This window comes from Ictalurus punctatus, chromosome 16, assembly GCF_001660625.3.
Source record: "Ictalurus punctatus breed USDA103 chromosome 16, Coco_2.0, whole genome shotgun sequence".
Lineage (NCBI taxonomy): Eukaryota > Metazoa > Chordata > Actinopteri > Siluriformes > Ictaluridae > Ictalurus > Ictalurus punctatus.
In genome coordinates, this window is record NC_030431.2 from 23,580,792 (window position 1) to 23,601,678 (window position 20,887).

The following is a 20,887-nucleotide window of genomic DNA, read 5'->3' on the forward strand; positions in this document are numbered from 1 at the left end:
CTCTGGTGGGATGTGAAGGCGGCGGTTGCAGCACGCAAACCCAAGAATATTACTGAACTGGAGGCCATTGCTCATGAGGAACGGGGTAAGAGTCCTCAGACACGCTGCCAGAAGCTCTGCATCTCGTTTACAGCAGGTCATAACAGCAAAAGGATGCGCTACTAAGTACTAAAGATACTCGCCATGAAGGGGGTGAATAATTTTGAAACTGGAGAAGTCATACATTGCATTTTCAGTTGAATTTGGGGAAACCACTCGAAGAATTCATTTTGATTGCAACTGTACACACACACACACACACACACACACACACACACACACACACACACACACACACACACACACACACACACTTCATACCTGCAGTGCAGATGGTGAAAACCACCTGGACCGAATCGAAGAAGAAGAACATGACTAAGAGCGAGACAGATGCTCCGATTGGGAGGAACAGAGCCTGTGTAGAGTCGATGGTCTGAATACCTGAAAAACACACACACACACACACACACACACACACACGATTATGTATTCATAATACACGTATTAACAGTTTAGCTAATGTCAATCTGATCCCTAAATAAAACTCATGGTACATTCTTCAGTCAAATTACAGCCAAGCAGCAGCAGGTTGCAATACCAGTCCCAAATGACTTGACTCGGTAAGAGAGCGAGGGCAATGATACTGTAACAAGAACGAAACAAAACACAAAACCCTAATTGAAATCTTATCAAGGTTTCTATGTTAATCCCATTTAGCACAGAAGCTGATAGGTACAGTATACCAATACATCCTGTTTCTCCAAAGGGTCATTAATTTCAATTTTGTTTTGGGTGTGTGCAGACGTTTTTACATCACTGATAAGAAGAATACCTGAAAGTCCTGACGTTGTGGGGACGTTCGGCTTATCGGCACGAGATTTAAACAAAAACTGCAGGTTTCTTTTAAGGTTCCATTTTAGTTCATGAGGTTTAAGGTTAGAGTTCGGTGTTGTATGGCATTAATTAGCTGTATTATTAATTGTGCGTGTGTCTTAGGTCCTGTGTGTGTGTGTGTGTGCGTGTGTGTGTGTCTCACTGTTGTTGGAGTTGGTGTTGTTGAAAGAGCTGGCAGCTGTGGGATTTCCATCCTTGTCCTTGTCTTGGTTCTCACAGTCCATGTTTAACGACCTGGGCAAAAAACACACACACACACACACACACACGGTCAGCATGTAGTCCCAGCATCATAATCAGTGCAAAGCAGTATAACGCCCAAGCGCCTTGAGTTGAGTTTCACAGAAGCGTAAAAAAAAAAAAAAAAAACGTTCACAGGTGAAGAATTTTCTCTAATAAAGATAAAAATCAAAACAACGCGCTTTCCAACACCCCCCCGTCACGCTTTCCCAAATCCCTCTCGCTTTGTCTTCCGATCTCCGGAATCCGGTTTGTTTACACGGCATTCCAGCAGAGGTGCAGAACGTCCTGTTCCAGTCGGACAATCCAAACACACACGAGATCATTTTGAGATCTTGAACTAAATATTGACAACAAAAACAAAAAAAAAAATCTACTGGTGTGGGTACGGTGATGAACAGCAACCACCCGCAAGTTCCCGGCTGCGTGCACACCGGAGCCGATTTGCGTTTGGCCACGTCCATAAAACGGCACGCTCACTACATGCAAAACGGTTACTAGAACGACCAAAAGACGAAGAAACCAGAAGGCGGCAGAAGTTGAATAAAAAGGGAGCGGAAAAGGTCAGAACATGGAGAGAAATTACGGGAGTGAATTCGGCGTCTTGCATCCAGTGCGATGTAATCACGCTCGAAAGAAAAGACACGGAAACTGAGGTAAAAAAAACAAAAAAAAAAAAACAAAATAAAAACACGATACTGGTAATCCAGCGAGTTTGTGTTAGCAGTGGGAGGCCAAACCATATCAGAGCTGTTTTGATTCTTAACAGGCCACACCGGCTTTTGCCGAGTTTTCCGCGAGCGTCGCGGTCAGGAACGCTCGATTTTGCTGGGGCTTTTTTCCGAGCTCTGCGATGAGACCTGCGGAGTTTCGCGTTCTTTCTCGCGAAGAACTACTCGGATCGGCGCGATCGCACGGAACTGTTCCGCGGTGATGTTTGTTGGTAAACGAGACCTTTTCAGCCGTACTCGTTTTCGACGCACGTGAATCGAAGGGGGCTTCGGCCGAACGCGCGTCGTCACGACGTCACCCGACGCGCCCTGCCGAAATCCCGCGGTGATTTTTACACATCGAAAGCTCCTCCGAATACCGTGGCGTCCGCGTGATTTTGTGTTCGTTTCCGTAAAATGGACTCGGCTGCTTTCTATTTATTTATTTATTTATTTTAAACACGTATGTAAGATTTCATTAATGCCATTTAGTCCAAAATTAAACGAATTAGCGGTTTGAACTTGACGGCGTAATCCCTATATAAACTGTGCAGTAACTCATCCCGAATTATAAATCGATCAGTTGGGGATTACATGAGGTAGTAAATGTACACAAAACCTTTTCCCCCAAATATACGGGATTTTCATGAAGACCAAATGACAGGAATACGGACTAGAGGGGTGCTCTACAGGTTACTAGAGAGTAGCCGAATAATCGTTATGTTAAGGAGTCTTTATTGGTCACGTATACGTTACAGCACAGTGAAATTGTTTTCTTCGCATACCCCAGCATGTCAGGAAAGCTGGGGTCAGAGCGCAGGGTCGGCCATGATACAGCGCCCCCTGGAGCAGAGAGGGTTAAGGGCCTTGCTCAAGGGCCCAACAGTGGCAGCTTGGTGGTGCTGGGGCTTGAACCTCCAACCTTCTGATCAGTAACCCAGAGCCTTAACCAAGCACAAATTCCTTTCCATCACCGGGGTCTGGGACGTTTTCGGCATTCGATTCTTTTCGATTTTTCTGTCCAGCTGTCCGAGGCCGAATTGGCAACAGTCGAGAAACCATTTTCTCAGAAACAATTCACCAGCTGCTCTCTTCTCTGTGAATCGGTTCTGAAACTCTGAGTTCACGATTACTAAACAATAGCAATGAAATAACTTATCAAACGTGAGCAAGGTGATATGAATATTCCATTGTCGTATCACCCTGCCCTAGATGACGGTCCTACTTCAGCCCAGAAACCTAGGGGTTTCCCAATGTGGACACAGGAAGGGGAAGTGTCTAGGCCCTGAATTCTGGGCTTGGGTAAGAGTTGGTTTCTGTTCGACACGGCGTGTGACTGCGTTCCAGTGAGGTCAATGTCGTCATGGAAACAATATACGGTACAACATATAACTAACTGCTGCATCTTTCAGTGTTTAGAACTTTTATTGAAGATCAGGACCGGCCACAATCATGCTTTTTTAAAATAAATAAAAAAACAAAACCACACAGCTTTTTAAAAACTATACATCGATTCAACTATCCACAGAACCAATCATCCTTTCGTCCATCTATCCATCCATCCATCTCACAACAGATTCATTATGGGATGGATGGATAGATCTATCCACTGACCCGTCCATCAGTCCATCCTAATATCCGACGAGAAACCCTTAAATCCATCCATCCATCCATCCATCCACCCCATGATAGATCTGTCCAACCATCTATCCCAAGATCCAGCCATACATGAATGTCATGATGGATTCATTACGAGATGGATGGATCCATTGAATCATTCATCAATCCATCCTAATATCCCATGAGCCATCTATCCATCCCATGATAGATCTATCCAAACATCTATCCCACCATCAATCCATCTCACTATCCAAATAACCATCGATTGATTCATCCACCCTACTATGTACAGTCCATTCATCCATCACTCCCTCCCACAAAGCATCATCCAACCAACAAGCCATCCCACAATCCATCCATCAATCCCACAATCCATCCATCAATCCCACAATCCATCCATCAATCCCACAATCCATCCATCAATCCCACAATCCACCCATCAATCCCACAATCCATCCATCAATCCCACAATCCATCCATCAATCCCACAATCCATCCATCAATCCCACAATCCATCCATCAATCCCACAAGCCAACCATCAATCCCACAATCCATCCATCAATCCCACAAGCCAACCATCCATCGATGCCACAGTCCATCCTTACATCAATATCACAAACCATCCATCCATTTGTACCACAAAACTGAACTCTGAATATCAGAACACAGGAATTAAATAATGTAACAATAAAAGTGAAAGAGGGTTGTTTTCCCTCTTACACGTCCTTTTTATAATCGTATATAATGGGTCACTTCATGAAAACTGCAGCCACTCAAACGTAGACAAATCGCTGGCAGTAAAATTTAACACTGCGTGAATTATCATTAAATATCATGTAATGTGCAGCTTGAGATACACAGAAGATCATTTCAACGTCGGCCTGTTAATATCTACGCCTTTCTAAATTCTCCACGTTACCTAGTGTCGGGAATTGGGACGGTCCTTACTTCGCCTAATAGAGTCAATCGTTTTTGCTTTAATTCCTACCCTTTCCTGTAATAAAAGTCTTCCTATTTTAGTAGAGGCAACTTAATAGTTATCGATGGGAATGGTCGTTCAGGGTCACAGCCCGGTTTGGGTGTGAGGTCTTAGGAGTCTGCGTAGTTCAAATAAACAATTTAAAAGTTTGCACTTTTACGATGTGCTGTTTTGGGTACGTCAGTACATACAGGATTTCGGAGGGGTTTTTATTTATTTATTTTTTGCGACTGTTGTGGCCGAAAATGCTCGATTTTTGGAGTCTTTTGTGGTTGCGGAAAACTACCGCGGCAAAACCGCAATCGCGGACCTCGCTTGATTTTGCGCTAATTAATGAGATCGCAAACACCTGCAGGGACCCGAAACACCCGGGGCGTTATTCCCAAGCTTCGAACGTCCCGGCGGACCCCACGTTCGGGTATGACATGCATCACCCCGGAGTACTTTCGGCTCTCCTACGATAATCATACGACATGGCGGATCGCAAGCGTTTTTGACAATCTATGGTGTTCATTCTGTCCTGGTAAGTTACACCATGTTTCGCTCTCTCTCTCTCCATCCCGCCCCCCCCCCCCCCCCCCCTCTCTCTCCATCCCGCCCCCCCCTCTCTCTCTCTCTCCATCCCGCCCCCCCCCCTCTCTCTCTCTCCATCCCGCCCCCCCCCCCTCTCTCTCTCTCCATCCCGCCCCCCCCCCCTCTCTCTCTCTCCCTCTCCATCCCGCCCCCCCCCCCCCTCTCTCTCTCCCTCTCCATCCCGCCCCCCCCCTCTCTCTCTCTCCATCCCGCCCCCCCCCCTCTCTCTCTCTCCATCCCGCCCCCCCCCTCTCTCTCTCTCCCTCTCCATCCCGCCCCCCCCTCTCTCTCTCTCCATCCCGCCCCCCCCCTCTCTCTCTCTCCATCCCGCCCCCCCCCCCCCTCTCTCTCTCTCTCTCCATCCCGCCCCCCTCCCTCTCTCTCTCTCTCTCTCTCTCTCTCTCTCTCTCTCTCTCTAAAGCACGGGAAGAACATTCAAGCTCCGCCCTCTCAGGGAGGAGGCGGGAATCGAACCCCTGACCCTGGAGGTGCAAGACAGACCATTTCCTTAGATAATAAAGTCATCGTTATTTTCGTGTCCTTGTTACATGCACAGTAAATGTGATGCCTGATAACCCGTGTTCGAGTGGAGACATTATCTTTTGACCCATATGCCTTTATATCCGAGGATGATATCAGCGTAAGGGTGGGAACGTTCTTCAGAATTCCTTTCGCTGGAATTTCACCCTCGTGTCACAGCTGGCTGCAGTATTCATGCAGCGACTAATATGCGTTAGCGTTACACTTGAATGAAGTAGGTGCAGTAATTATAGTGTAATTTTATTTGTCAAAGGAATCATTTAATATACATTTGAAGCATGCGGAAGCACAAAACCGGTTGAACTGGCCTGATGTATGTAATTAATTTTATTTACACTGCATTGAAAAACCATACCAGCAGCATAGCATTGTTGGCTGTAATGTGTGGTTGTTGATAGAAATGTGTATGCTTGATTTAAGATCATATTTTTGTTGTGCGGGAACTTTGGGGAGAGAAGTGCCTGCTATGAAGACACTCCAGATCCTCGCCTGTCTGCTTCTCTGATGTAGCAGAGAGAGATCGGGCGTGTCAGGGGGGCAAAAACACACATCATGGAATATAGGTTTATTTACGTTTTTAAACAGAGCTCTAGAAGCTTACCTGAAGCTGCCGTAGACAATGAGGAGAATCGAAATGAGGAAGGTGGACACCTGGCTGGAGTCGACAAGGGAGTACGCCCTGTGGGGGGGGGACGACACACAAGAGAGAGAGTTAGAGAGAGAAAAAGTAAATATTGTCCGTTAAGAGAGACAGCAGAAGAAGCATTCCTGGTCAACTGCTTTCTTAAATCTGCAAGGAGCAATTACGGGGCCAAGCACGGCAGAGGCAAAGTTCGTAAACACCAACACTAACACAGATACCCTCATGTTATGATGCCCATGACGTATACGACGTTTGGTCTGAATACGCTAACGCACAAATCAGTGCACGCGTAAATATCAAGCTTAAGTTTGATACGTTCACACCACCATTTAATTCTCTGAATATTTTTGAACAAAATCTGACTGGAGACTTTTAAAAAAAAAAATTTTTTATATCCAAATCAAACAACGTAAAACAACGTGCATTTCTGTCTGTATAAAACTACATAGAATCAAAATTAGCTACGCATAGAGGTTTATTGCTTACAGCAGGTTCACCGTACTTACAAATAAATACGTGTATAAATTCTCCCAAAAAACTTTGAATAATAATAATATTAATTTTAAAAAATCTAATAAAAAAAACCAAAAAAAAAAACCACAACAACAAAAAAATCCCCCAAAAAACAACTGAAACATAAATAGAGCTCCAAGAAGAAATAGAGCTCCAAAGCCGGCTAAAATGCCCGGTTTCCACGGCCTCCGGCGTTCGAAAGCTGCTGAAGGGCTCTTTCTAACCGGTATAACGTGGTCCTGGAACCGTACAACGCGTGTCGATCGTTTTCCCCCAAGTGGAGATCTCGCCGACTCGCTATGAAAGCACGTGATCATGTGACCACCTCCGGTGTTCAACTGTATTACATACATGACTAATATGCAAGTTAATGAATTTCACCGATTTTTATTTGGGTGCTGAATTTAAATTAAAATGTTCAAATGTATTTGTGTTATTTTCAGTATTCCGTCTTTTATATATTAGACAGCCCAATTGTCCTTGAGGTCAGAAGAGTAATAACGTGTTCTGAACGTCGTCAGTGTTCCGACTCGAATGCAAAAACAATAACGTGGCACTGCTGGCTGTTTTCGCTTCATCACCCAACACGTTCATAATATTCTACAAGATGAACATTTATCCGTTCATCACTATTTGTCGCTGTAAACTGTGCGATATCACCTTCGTCACTTATCTGTATATAAACGAGGTGTTACTCGTCTGTATGTATTCATATTCGTATTCATCGGTACATACACTGAGCTGTCCATAGTGTACATATTATGATTTTTTTTCTATTCCTATTATATATATAAAATTTCAGACATTTTTGATATTCTATTCCCATTTAACGTGCATTCTTTCATATCTTGTTTTTTGTGTAATTGAGCTGCTGTAACGAAGGAATTTCCCCAGTGTGTGATCAACAAAGTCTTATCTTAGCCTTTTTAGTCACTCGTAGCAGTTTAGAAGAAAACTACTTAATGCTTAGTTACAGCTAAAAACCTTGTTGCATTTACATACGGTCCTCATTTCAGATTTGCAAGCATTCCTGGCCATGGTAATGGTTAAGTTGGGGGGGGGGTGTAAGAAAAAAAGAAAAGAAAAAAAAAGACAATGCGACCGCGAGGCGATTGCACCTGCTACGTCCGGTATATTTGTGCTGTAATACAGTAGCGTGATGTGGCGAGAGAAAAAAAAAATTCTGAACCGCAAGCGGTGAACCCTGACACACACATTTTGTAACATGTAAAGTGGAAACAACAACAAAAAAAAAAAAAAAAACGAAACAAATTAAAAAGGCAGAGCAGACCTGGTTAGAGGCGACGGCGTAAACCGACTAATCTCTGAACGGCAGCAACCAAAAAGCACAGCGGTTTGTTTACCCACACACACACACAAACACACACACACACACACACACACACACACACACACGAAACCGGGTCGCCTCTCGACAGCAATTAAAATAATTGTACAGGAAGCAGAAACCTGAACTAATTCTTACTAACAACCGAGGAGTTGCATTCTGTCTTACGAAAAAGAGCAGGAACTGACTCCTCTCACGGATTAGCCACAACGTTGAAACGATTCTACACCACGTGTTTCTTAACAAATTAAAAAATCGTAACCGCTGTAGTGCAAGGGGGATAAAACGCGCGCCGTTGTGGGAGATTCCGTTGCGAACTCGGCGTTTACGGACCCGTCCGTCACTCTAAACCCTGCGCGCAAACACGCCGAGGGTGTGGAATGTGTTCGGCTCCCGCGAGGGTCACGTTACTGCATATAACCACGTTACGGTATATAACCACGAGACACCTAGAGAAAACGCAGAGGACGACGAGGATCCGTAAGGACGCACCAGAACGCCGCTGTGCCTCAGATTAGACCAGTTACGACGAAAGATGAGAAGATCCCCTTCGAAGAAACACCCACTCTGCCGGAGCGGTTCGGCTATCGGACGACGCCGTGAACTCGGGGGTTAAAAGGTCAACTCGGCACAAACCGACAGGGGTTTTCACCACCGACGTGAATCCAGTGACGCAACGTTTCATCAGAACGAACGCGATTTCGCAAAACGCCACGGTTACAAGTAGGATCCAGACGCTCGGCGGACGGCATTTGGGAATCTCTCACGGATTCGGTTTCTCAACAGCGGTCGAGTCGGACAATTTAACCCTTGTGCGTCATTTAAAAAAAAATGAAAAAGTTACACATAGGTCCACAGTCCGAGAACGTCCAAAATCCGTCGGGAAAATATTAGACATTTATTTACCGTTTTTCCCACTTTCACCGACTTTTTAATTTTTCAAACCGGCATCAGTTCTGATCATAAATCACCAAACCTTCATTCGGTTTCAGAAGCGTAACCCTTTAAACGCGGGGTCCTTTACATCACGCAAAAATCTTCAACGCTCAGGAACCTTCTCTGACTCGTATACACGGGGTGGGGTTTGTGAGTTCCACTGCAATATCGTTTCCTGCTTTCAAACTGTTCTCAAACACACACAACGTTCAGTACATACATACAAATCAGAACTCTGATACACACACACACACACACACACACACACACAATTATATCTGCATGATTTATTCAGTTGTTCTGCAGTTCTCTAACACAGCAGAATCAGAAAAAAAAAAAAAAGGAAAAGCATGGATTTTCCCCAGACGCTAAACCTGAGGTGATACGACACATTTCAGAAATGTTTTTGAAAAATTGTCAATAAAAATAAAAGCCTGTTAACGTGACGGGGATTAAATATCGAATGGGTTTCAATGGGGACATTTTTGTCCATAAGGTCCCGAGTGTAAGTATTTTGTGTACCTCGTTTAAAATAGATTCGTGAAAGCACAATGAGGGGGAGATCTGAAAATTCCAACAAAAACACACACCTTTTGCAAAAAAAAATTATGCTGTTTGCATTAACACAGACAAAACAAATAATAATAATAATAATAATTAAAAAAAAAACGTTTTTAAATGGAAAGACAAAATCGTCCATAAGGACGAGCAAGGGTTAAAGTCCGTTGGAAGGCGTGGCGTCTGTCGCACGGAGATCTACGAAAATAAATCGTGTTGTGTCTGGATTAAGTCGAAATACACGGGCTTCGCCCAAAAACCGAAACCACGTGTTGTTTATCAGAGAATTCACTATACAAGAATTCATTCAATTCAGTCCCTACAGGACTACGAGTTTTTTTTTTGCGGCCAAAAATGCAAATAGCGTCACAGATTTTTTTTGGGGGGTCCGCGGCGAAATCGTTTGAAATTCGTCAAACGACGCACGTTTGTGTGAACGTGAACGGTGGTACACGATTTGTATTTTTCATTTGAACGGTGGCACGATTTACGCGTTCACAAACAGAAAACGCAAGCGTGAATACAACTTGCAGTCGGGTTCGGCCATAAGTCCGGAAACTACTTCCGCATTCAAGACAAGACAAGACAAGAGTTGACTTCTGACACGATTCCGTAAAGGCGTCTTTATTCATTAAAGTCGTCACGACTCGCAAAATTACCACTTACAAGGCACCAGAAACGCAATATCATGGGGCGTGACGGGACGACGGGACGACGCAAGCGTTTTTAAAGAAGCGTAACAACTTGGATCGCGAGAGTGGGCGTCAGGGTTAGGAGGAAGGGTGGGGACGGGACGGGACGGGACCAAAGAAACCGAGCTCTAGAAATCAAAACGGAAGAAATCTTAAAATAATTAGCAACAAACAAACAAACAAACAAACAACAGGAACTGGGACGTATTGTATTTACATGGGACTTCATGGGGTTTTCCATCCAGCTCCCTTATGCTACGTTAAAAGTTCCAATAAAAATACTTGAAAAACTAACAACAAACAAACAAACAAAAAAAAGACATGAATGAATGAAAAAAAAAATGCAGCTACTGGGGGGGGGGGGGGGGGGGGGGGGGAATTGATCAGAAAATCTTTCAAATCAGACGCAGTACATTTGGAAATTGAGAAAATCCAAACTAAGAGATAATGTGACTTGTGACTGGTGTGTATGTATGATATGATCTGATATATGATATGATCTGATATGATAGCTCACAGGTTAAAGGATCTGGGTGACTGATCAGAAGGTCAGGAGGTCAACCCCCAGCACTGCCAAGCCACCACTGTTGGGCCCTTGAGCAAGGCCCTTAACCCTCAACTACTCCACTGTATAAATGAGATAAATGTAAGTCGCTCTGGATAACAGGGCCAAACGCCGTGAATGAATGAACGAACGTAAATGTGGCAGGTTGGTTTGTAGGACTGAATGAACAAAAAGAAAAGAAGAAAAAAAAACCCAAGCAAAATAATGCAAAGTAAACATCTCTGGAAACTGGAGAAATCCAGACTGATGATGTAATATGATGTATAGTGAGTCAGTGTTTTTAAGAGTAATTGGAGGCGATAAAGAAATCTACATCGTTAACGGGCGTTGGAAAAACGATCCTCATCAGCGAAGCCGAAAGTCTAAACACGGCTTCCCAGCCCGAGCGTCTCGGGGACGCAGGAAGTAAATACGCCATGATATCAGGGTGGACAGAGAGGACCGGGGAAGTGCGAGAGTGTGGGGGAAGAAAAAGCACTAAAATAAACGACGCTGAAAACATGACCACCTTTCGGATCTTTTCATACGCAACCTCTTCCAGTTTCACAGTTGGCCACAGTGTAATGACCTCACCACGGACTTTCCCAAAATACCCACTAAACATGTTTCCGTTTTCCCGTGTGTGTGTGTCTCGGCTTGAATTTGACACCGCAGTAGTGATCGCCTAACCATTTAAAATACTTCTTATACACAACCCCTCCGTTTCCACAGGCTCAAAAGTAATTGGACGACCCAACGATTATAAACCTAAGGATTGTTTTTAACACTAGGACGCAAATCCTTTGCAGCGACCGGCTGAAACCTGAAACGCACGGACGTCGTCGAATGCCGAGTTTCCTCCGTCGAGATGCGCAAGGCACGCCGGGTGTAGCCGATACGACCATTTGAAACGTCCTGAGAAAGACAAACCAAGAAAGACGAGAAACGTGGACCGGGGTCGGCCAAGGAAAACATCGGCGGTTGAGGACAGACGTCGCGAGAGCGGTGAAGAGAACGCCAAGAAGGGAAGTCCGGGAAATCAACAACCTTCACGGGGCAGGGGTGAAGGCTGAGATCACGATCCCACCGTTCGGAGAAGGTTTCGAGAGCGGAGACGGATTAGAGGCCGTGCCACGGGATGCAAACCGCCCGTCGTCAGCGGTGAGAATAGGAAAGCCAGATCGGAATTACGGAGACGAGCCACGACGGTTCTGGAACCCAGATTAACAAAAGTGATGAAAAGGCCAAAGTCCGGAGAAAGAAAGAATCTGCTCATGATCCAAAACATACACACGAGCTCTAGAGTCCAGCTTCAGTCCACCGGTCCTACCGATGGCGGTAGTGTCATGAAGTCATAAGATTCAGTACAGAGATTCAAATCTTTCTATTTGACGGCAATGAGATGTTCTGCCATTCTTCAGAGACTATTTTTTTCAGCTGGATTCGTCAGGCGACATACTTCGTCATATCTTTCACGGTCTTTAGAAACTCGTGTGTGGTTTTGGCAGTGCGCTCTAGGATCGCAATCGTGCTGGAATATTCCTGCTCTGCCGAGCTTCTGGAGACTGCGGATCATCCCGTCAGCCGGTATTTTGGTACAGCCGCGGGCATTCGTGGTGCCCGTCTATAAAAGTCATCCCCGCAAGCCTCGTATCGTCACACTCCCACCACCGCGCTTCACTGTCAGGACTATACATTCACCGTGGAAGATCTGGCCAGGTTCACGCCCAACACGCCGGACCCCATCAGAGCCGAACAAATTTATCTCGGTCTCATCTGACCGAAGAACGTGCTCCTAATACTAACCGAGATTGTTCTCATGTTCTTTAGAAAAAATTTAAATCGTTCGGCTTTGTGCCGAAGAACAAGCGAGGCTTTTTTTTTTTTTCCCCTCTTGGACGCCGTCCATAGAGGTTGACGTTATGCAAATGTTCTTCAAACTTTCTGAGCGTTCACGGAAACTCTGATTTCTACTGATAACCCCTGTGCTGAGTCTGAAGCACTCGCCCGTCTGTTTTTCAGAGCTAGACTGTGCAAGTGAGCGCACTTTCTGTCTAATCAGATCATCGATCTAATCGTAGCTCGCTTCTTGGGCATGGAGGCAGCTGCAATATTATAAAATGCAGAATTTAACCGCACGACGGCTGCTATGAACGACGACAAAGCCAGCAAAGCTCGCAGTTCAGTCCAACACGCCGAATCGGCGCTCTTACCGTACGGCAAGAACTCTATGCGTTGCTTTGTGGCTCATGTTTGCACACAGTGGCATTGGCTGAGAAAGTTGATAAAGAGCGTCGTGAAACCTTAACTCACACGTCTTAGATATAGTTTGGTTAACTCACGAGACCCAGTTTAACTGTCATCAATTGTTGTTTACACTCACTGCATATCATCGTGACAGTATTTACAATGCCTCCCACTGATGCACGAATATCAGCACCCTTGGTAAATACAAGCAACGGTGGTGAAAAATTCTCTCAGATCCTTTGCCATGTATTCACTCAACCTAATCAGGCATTACAGGACTCAGAGCTGTTACCTTGGCAAAGGGACCAAGCACACAGTATTGACTAAGAAGGTGCCAATAATTACACACCTATATTTAACGAGGATATTTTTTGATAAATCTGTCTTGCGTTTGCAATTGTTTGATATCCATGAGAGCATTTCTGTGAACTTTTTCTGTGAAGCCAATTTACAGAGCCTTCTTTGCTCGTATTTACTATAATCAGGGTGCCAATATATCGAGACCTTTTTAGCTGTACTCATGCCCGACGCGAGTGAATAGAAGGACGATTTAGATGAACGCGTGTTGTGATGCCGTCACGTGACCCGGATTAGCGGGAAAATCCGCAAACATATGTAATAACCGTAAGCTCTGACGAATATCGTGGCGTTTAATTGATCTTGCGTTCATACGTTTTGTTTTTTTTTTTCTCTTCACGAAATATTGACCGATTCCCACGTGTTTGCTTCACATTTCTTCGGACGGAATCATAACGCTTTGAAACTTTCCACTAAATTGTGCGATCTGATGAGGACGGAGCGTCGCCTGACGCTCTCCCTCGGTCTAGACGACGACGACCCGCAGACAGATGATTCGCTACAGGTCTGTCAATCATCTCGCATGCTCATAAACGCCCACCTCGCTGTAGAAACTTCGGCGTTCGGTCTCCGTACAATAACCGACGGATTTGTAGAAACAACTTCCACAGACGAAACATGAAGGCGATAAATATACGATGGTGACCGGATATGGTTTGTACGTGTCTTTCATGCGACTTGAGGTATTTTTATTTTATTTTATTTTATATATAAGAATGCTGGGTCAGGGGTTAGTGATCAGAAGGTCAGGAGTTCAAGCCCCAGCATGCCAAGCCACCACTGTTGGGCCCTTGAGCAAGGCCCTTAACCCTCAACCGCCCAGCTGTATAAATCAGATAAATGTAAGTCGCTCTGGATAAGAGCGTCCGCCAAATGCCATAAATGTAATGCAAGTGAACGAAGAGTATAAGTATGCCTCGTGACGAACTGCATATTATTCTTAACTGAAGGAAGAGTACAGAGCGCTCCTAGCGCACCTTTTATTTTCATTCATTTGGCGAATTGTAGTAACCTTCATTTCCAGGTCAGACCAGCACCTGTCTGCCTGAGGGTCCGTCATCCGGGCCAACTCGCTAGAACATCTCTCAACCTCTTCTAAAACACCTCTTCTACGGATTTACGAGCACCCGGACCTATTAATAGTTTCTCGCTCTCAGGTTTACGAGCAGCACGAATACGTGGCTCCGAACTTTCAAGCGTTCATGACTACAGGTTTTGAAGGACGTGTGGGGTTTATGACGCCGAACACGTGTGCACCTGGCGGATGGATGGCAACTAAACTCTCTCAGCACACACACACACATACATATACATACACACACACATATAAATAAATAAATAAAATACCTTCAGTACGAAAAAAAAAAAACATACAACAACAATGCAGGCTTTGTAGAGCGACGCCCAAACTGCCAGAATCAGCTTTTTATTGAGGTTTAAACATAAGCAGGCAAACCTGCGTTCCAACGCCGGACCTTTCACTCGGGCTGTACAAGGGATCGTATTGTACGCGTGCTCGTAACTCGCGTGCCCTCGGTCGAACTCGCGAATCCGATCGGTCGGAAGGTGTGTGGGGGTTTCTTTTCGGCCTCAGAAAATAGTTCCGGCTGTAACGTGGACGACGGGTTAACATTCACGCGCTCGTTCTAATAAGTCATCGTTTCTATAGTAACCGCTCGTACACGGGGACTTGCGCCAAATAATCCGAGACTAATGATAAACAGTGCTCAAATTTTTTTTTTAAAAATCGTCGTTTAACAAAGTAAAACGTATATAATAGTTGACGCGGTGATGTTATTGTTAGGAGATGTTTATTTATTCGGGGTTTATGGAAGATGTTTCGGTTGTGAGCACTTCCCTGAGCTGGAAAGTCTTCGGGATGGAGGAGTTTACACTTTCCAGATTCTTGGTAAAAATGATAGGCTGTGATTATTTTTTTTTTGAGAGAGAGAGAGAGAGAGAGAGAGAGAGAGACAGAGAGAGAGAGACTGGTGAGGAAATGACTATGACAGCAATAACAAACTTGTCTCTCAGTCGTCCCAGGACGTTAAATCTAACTATAAACTGTTAGAATGCGTGACATGTTGTGCATAACACACTCCAGACCATCCTGCTGTATAAAAATAACGCATTTCAGCGGCGTAGCGGCTAGAGATCGCACGGTATGCCGGCACGACAGCGGTATCGCCATACTAAAGCTTCAAAACCCCGCCGATGCCACTGCATTCCATGATGGGTAGTATCGTCAGTACGGTAGTACCGTAAGGAACGTCGTATGTGCGGCAGTTAACATCGTCGCTAAAACGACGCGTCTCGCCGCTCTTACACGACACACAAAAGGTTAGCGTATTCAGGTTCATGTAATCTAAACTGTTTACCTTAATCTTTAAAGAGTTCGTGGTTGATCATAAGCGAGCTACTGCTACGCTAACCGCTGTGTGTAAATACTAAAATTAGCCGTGTTTGATCGTAAGCATTTTTTATATATATATAAATAAAACACGTATTTCTGTACATTTGGATTTGAATTACGAATGAACACAATATTGCGTGGTATATATCGTGATTCTTCAGCCGGTATGGTATCATAAGATATGTTTACGGTATGGTGAGCGGCGCTCCACTTGCGCGTCGCGCTGCATCACGCCACCGCCCCGGTGTGCATTATTCACGTATAACAGCAGGGTCCGTCGCGTGTTATTCTTTACACGTCGCAGCGCTGTTGAATTATTGATCGACCAGATCTTGATTCGATAACGGAAGGACTCGCAGTAGCCGTAACACATAACGGCAGATTTACATCAGTACCCTCGGTCCAACGAGGATACTTTCCGGTAAAGAGCCGTTTACACGGTGCCTCCAGCGTCAGTTTATGCTTTCCGGTTTCTCAGGAACATGACGGCCTGCGTTTTTTTTTTTTTTTTGTCTTTTGACCTTCGAGAGAAAGGAAAAAAAAAAGAACCCGATGGGGAAAACGACGGCGTTGTTTAAACTATAACCTTGCCTTTCTGCGTTTATCAATACGCTTACGCTGTCGTTTTATTTTGTGGTCTTGTTCACTTCCCGCTTCTGCTTCATTGTCATTTTCTCAAAGAACGTTTTTGTCCCCCCCCGTCTGAAGACGGCAAACAGAGGCCATCCACGTCTAAAATAATAGAGAAATCTTCATTTAAGGTACGTTAAACACGCGACGTTTTAACGGGTGACGGCTTAAACGAAACCGACTTCATGTTAAAACAGATCAATTTCCTGGTTACTCAACCGCACTTTTTGACCATGGAGCACTCAGTTACGGAAGGGATTTATTTATTTATTTATTTATAATCGCACTATCTGGGGTCACCCAGATGACGACGGGTTCCCTTCCGAGCCTGGTTCCTCTCAGAGGTTTCTTCCTCGTTTTGTCTCGGACGTTTCCCCTCGCCGCCTCGCTCATGAGGGATAAATTTATCCGTTTAAAACGTATATCTGCAATCTTGTGACAACGTGCACTGTTAAAAGTGCTATACAAAACAACACTGACCTGTCGAACATGAACCAACCCACTTTGCAAATACTCCACAGCGTTAAATGCGCCAATGGGAGGACAAAAACAATCAAACGTCGCGTCGTTCTTTAATAAATAAATCGCAGTCGCCAGATTGCGGGGTTAGAAGGGAATTAAACACACGTCTGTGTGCTATTATAGTAACAATGGAAAATTGGTTTCATCTCATCGCATACTTTATGAAAACACAGACAGGGTGTAAAAGGTATTGGCTGAATTATAACGACCTTTGGGTGGGGATAATTGGATACAATGTTAATTGCCAACACACACGGGTACAGTACGGTACAGTATCTCCACCCAAATTTTGTATTTTTATTTGTTAAATGCTGCTCGCGTACGTGACGTTGACAGACAACACAGATCGGACACAAACAACATGCTTGTGATGGTCTGCGGAGATCTGATATGGTACTCCAGAACTAACAGACAACAAGGCATGAATGAGAGCACATCCAGAATATCAGGTTTAAGTAGAGTACACGGGGGTACAATATAACCTGCTGTGCAGTCAGGAACTGCTTGCTGGCAGCACCAGTTGAGAAAATTCAACCAGATGGTGGATTCTGAGCTGATCCCACAGTAATGCTCAGTAAAATGTGAAAAATGTGATTCAATCATTTTACAAATCGGTTGTCCAAGGTCCACTTGGCTGGAATTTCCTCTGTTCTGATGCTCAAAGTGTCCAAGTGTTTACTAAAGGGTCTCCCGTTTTATCGCGCAGAAGAGAGACGTCTTTTTGTACCAGTGTACCCCGATGTTAAATGTCAGAGATACTGGCAGGTGTGGAAATATCTCGCAGAGTAAACGTCGCTGGATTAGGTGGCCGAGTAACAATACGTCTCACAAACTTAGTGGGGGAGGGTTTGGTGGATGATTCCTTTCTTGGGACAAAAAAACTCCAAGGAAATCCTCATGGATCATCTGCTCATCTGAGGAGAGGATTATGGAAGTATTTAAATGGAGTCTTTTCCAGTCAAAATGCTCCCCAAAACCAACAGTTTGAACAAACATGCTGGGATGGAACATTTCACTATGGAAAAAGGGATTCAGATCGACCAAAATGGAAGTCAGAGAAGATCTGGGTTTGGTTTAGGGCAGAAATTTATGGGAAAAAAATTTGCCCGGCTTCCCCCGCAATACATTATTTGTTAGCTTTGTTGCTTCGGGGAAAAAATGAAGAAGCAAACACCGGACAGGTATTAAACATCCATCCATCTTCTGTAACACTTATCCAACACAGGGTCGTGAGGCGCCAGGAGCCTATCTCACGGGGACTCGGGGCACGAGATCCCAGGGGACACCCTGGATGAGGTGCTGCAGTACCTGGAGGAAACTCCTGAAGCACAGGGAGCACGGGAATGAGACAGGGAGCACAAGGGCAGAGACGGGAATCGAACCCCCAACCCCAGAGGCGCCAGACAAACGTGCTAACCCCTAAGCCTCCAAGGCATTGAACGCGTACTGGTCAAATAACCACATTTAGGGTAAGGGATTAGAATGATGTACATCTGATATGTTCAAACTATTTCGTTAACGTTTTGTTATCTTAGGATCTTTCAAGTCGTCTTTATCCTAAACGACCTGATCCGACTGTGTAACGGTAATCAATGATTGTTGTGTCGACTGATTGTTATCAGATTAGCCGAGTCAGCTTCTCCGATCCCTCAGATCTCACGGTCATGACATATATAGTGGTAGGAGAAGGAGTAGAAGGAGTGGTAGTTATGGTAGTAGTAATTGATATTTTTCTGTCCTTTTGCATTCTTCACACGCAGGGCATGTAAACTCTAACGTTATATTAATGTGAGTATTTTAAATAACCGATTGCTCAAGTTTCTCATCATCCTGCGGCGTCGTATCAGCATTCACATACAGATTTGCGTTTTTTTTCTTCCTTCATTTCATATTGGCAGAACGTTGTCGTCAGGTGTTTTTGGTCAGAATAGTGAGAACAGTACATCTCAACTCACGATCTAAGAATTCTTATACGATTTTTGTTAAAAAAAAAAAATCAGTACAACTCAACACTGTGTAAACCCCTGCTTTATGGAGAGATTGTGCAACTGCCCCACTTCACACACACACAACAGGCATTATTTAATAGTGGCTTTCTCCTGATTTGTTCAACTTAGTGGTGTAACGGTCCAACAACTTGGACTGACGCATCCATTTAAAGGCAACGAGTGAAGTGAATTTCTGCAAAGATCATAAACCGATTATATCTAAATAAACCTGGGGTTGTTTTTTTTTTTTTTTAAAAAAAGGACAAAACTGGTCCATTTTTTTAAATTAGTAAAATGATACCACTGAAGTACCATTATGTGTTTATTAAAGTTTAACGCAAAACCATCTAAAACTCCATCTAGCCGAGTTTTCACAATTGCCACAGCCAGCAAGCAGTTCCCGACTACACATCTGATCCTATTACACCCTGCTGTACTCTCCTTAAACCTGAAAAATACTTCCAAACTGACGTGTAAAGACTTTAATAAGCCAGCAAGGTGATTCTACCACGTAACTCTGATACTTTTAAAAACGGTCGTTTTCCATGTGATTATTTGTGACTTAACCCGAGTTAGGCGTACGATTCTGAACAAAGTTGGTCACGTATCAATCGGATGCTACTAATTGCAGATTAGTAGCAGATTCAGCGATATCGGCAAACGTAGAATCAAAGTCATATTGTACCGTATTGTGTGGAAGCCTGACGTTTACGTCCCTGGCGCAAACGTGAGGTGTCGGCGCGTAATAATTAGCTTTACGCTATCTTCACACCAAGTTATTTTTACTTAATACTCTCACATCCCGACGTGTTCCTCACTTTGGATCTCGTGTAGTGTAACAAGCGGAGGGATTCGCAACACGTAGCTCATGCTATAGTTACAGTATTGAGGAGATTCGCACTACTCTGATGACGGTGTCTTTTTTCTAACTTGTCCAACTATAAATTAAAATAATAATAATATCTGTTCTGGTTATATTGGCTTGTCCCGGGTGCCTGGGCTGCTGATTTGTACAATGTAAACCAAGTCATTTTCTTTCTCTCTCTTTTATTTTTTTTTACATATTTATGTTCAGCTGATGTTACTGGCAATTGAAATGCATCCAACTTCAATACCACATTTGAGAGTAAAGCCGAAAATGCGAGATTCAGCGCTAAAAATAAATAATCGTGGTTATGACTACCGACGCTGCTTTGACACTGCATGCAAATGCTGAAGAGGTGCAAATTCAAATAGTCATTAGGACAAACAACTATATTTACCGACACAAGCTAAAGCTTGATCTCAACTCAAAAACAAATGATTTCTGATTAATTTTGTCTTTATTTGACCGAGAAGTCAGACCAGAAGTCATGCACAGTGTGAACCCGGCTCTCGGTTAGGTCAATTTTTTGCTTCCGATGTTCTGCAACTGACCTCAGAACTGTAGCTATAAAACATACAAATAACACATTTGAGAGCAAAGTTGAAAATGTCATTGTTATTTTTTGTCGTCTTATAAAAAAAATAAATAATAAACTGTCTCATATTATCGGATTTGGATCCCTTTTGAGTGTGAACACAGACTGTGTCGAAGCGGAGCAAAGCAAATTGAAGTCCTTTCTAGGACAAAAACACGAGTAAAATCAAAAAATATTTTTAAAATACCATTAGTAAACAAAGTGAAACCACAAATTCCCTCTAAACAGGGACGACAAGTGTGCTGTTCTTAATTTAGAAGGGAAAACCCAGTGTTGAAGGAATTTTGTGACAGAAACCTTGTTGAATGGAGACTGAGGATTAGCCTGCGTTAATGAGGCTTAACCCGCAATTACTGCACTTGCTAACTGCTAATATAGCAGGCTAAACAAATCACTCGTATATAAAGCGCGCCTTAAAACAAATAACACCTCGAAAATAC

The 20,887-nt window shown here is 44.0% G+C and overlaps 1 protein-coding gene across 1 annotated transcript in view; it reads right to left on the bottom strand.

Annotated features, from left to right (window-relative positions):
* sppl3 (signal peptide peptidase 3) overlaps positions 1 to 20,887 on the bottom strand; it is a 38,268-nt gene that overhangs the window by 15,931 nt on the left and 1,450 nt on the right. Inside the window, exons 2-4 of the mRNA XM_017489919.3 lie at positions 6,198 to 6,275; positions 1,076 to 1,167; positions 361 to 480 (exon numbers count right to left, since the gene is read on the bottom strand). Coding sequence (XP_017345408.1) covers positions 361 to 480; positions 1,076 to 1,167; positions 6,198 to 6,275 — 290 coding nt within the window. The remainder of the gene's footprint in view (positions 1 to 360; positions 481 to 1,075; positions 1,168 to 6,197; positions 6,276 to 20,887) is intronic.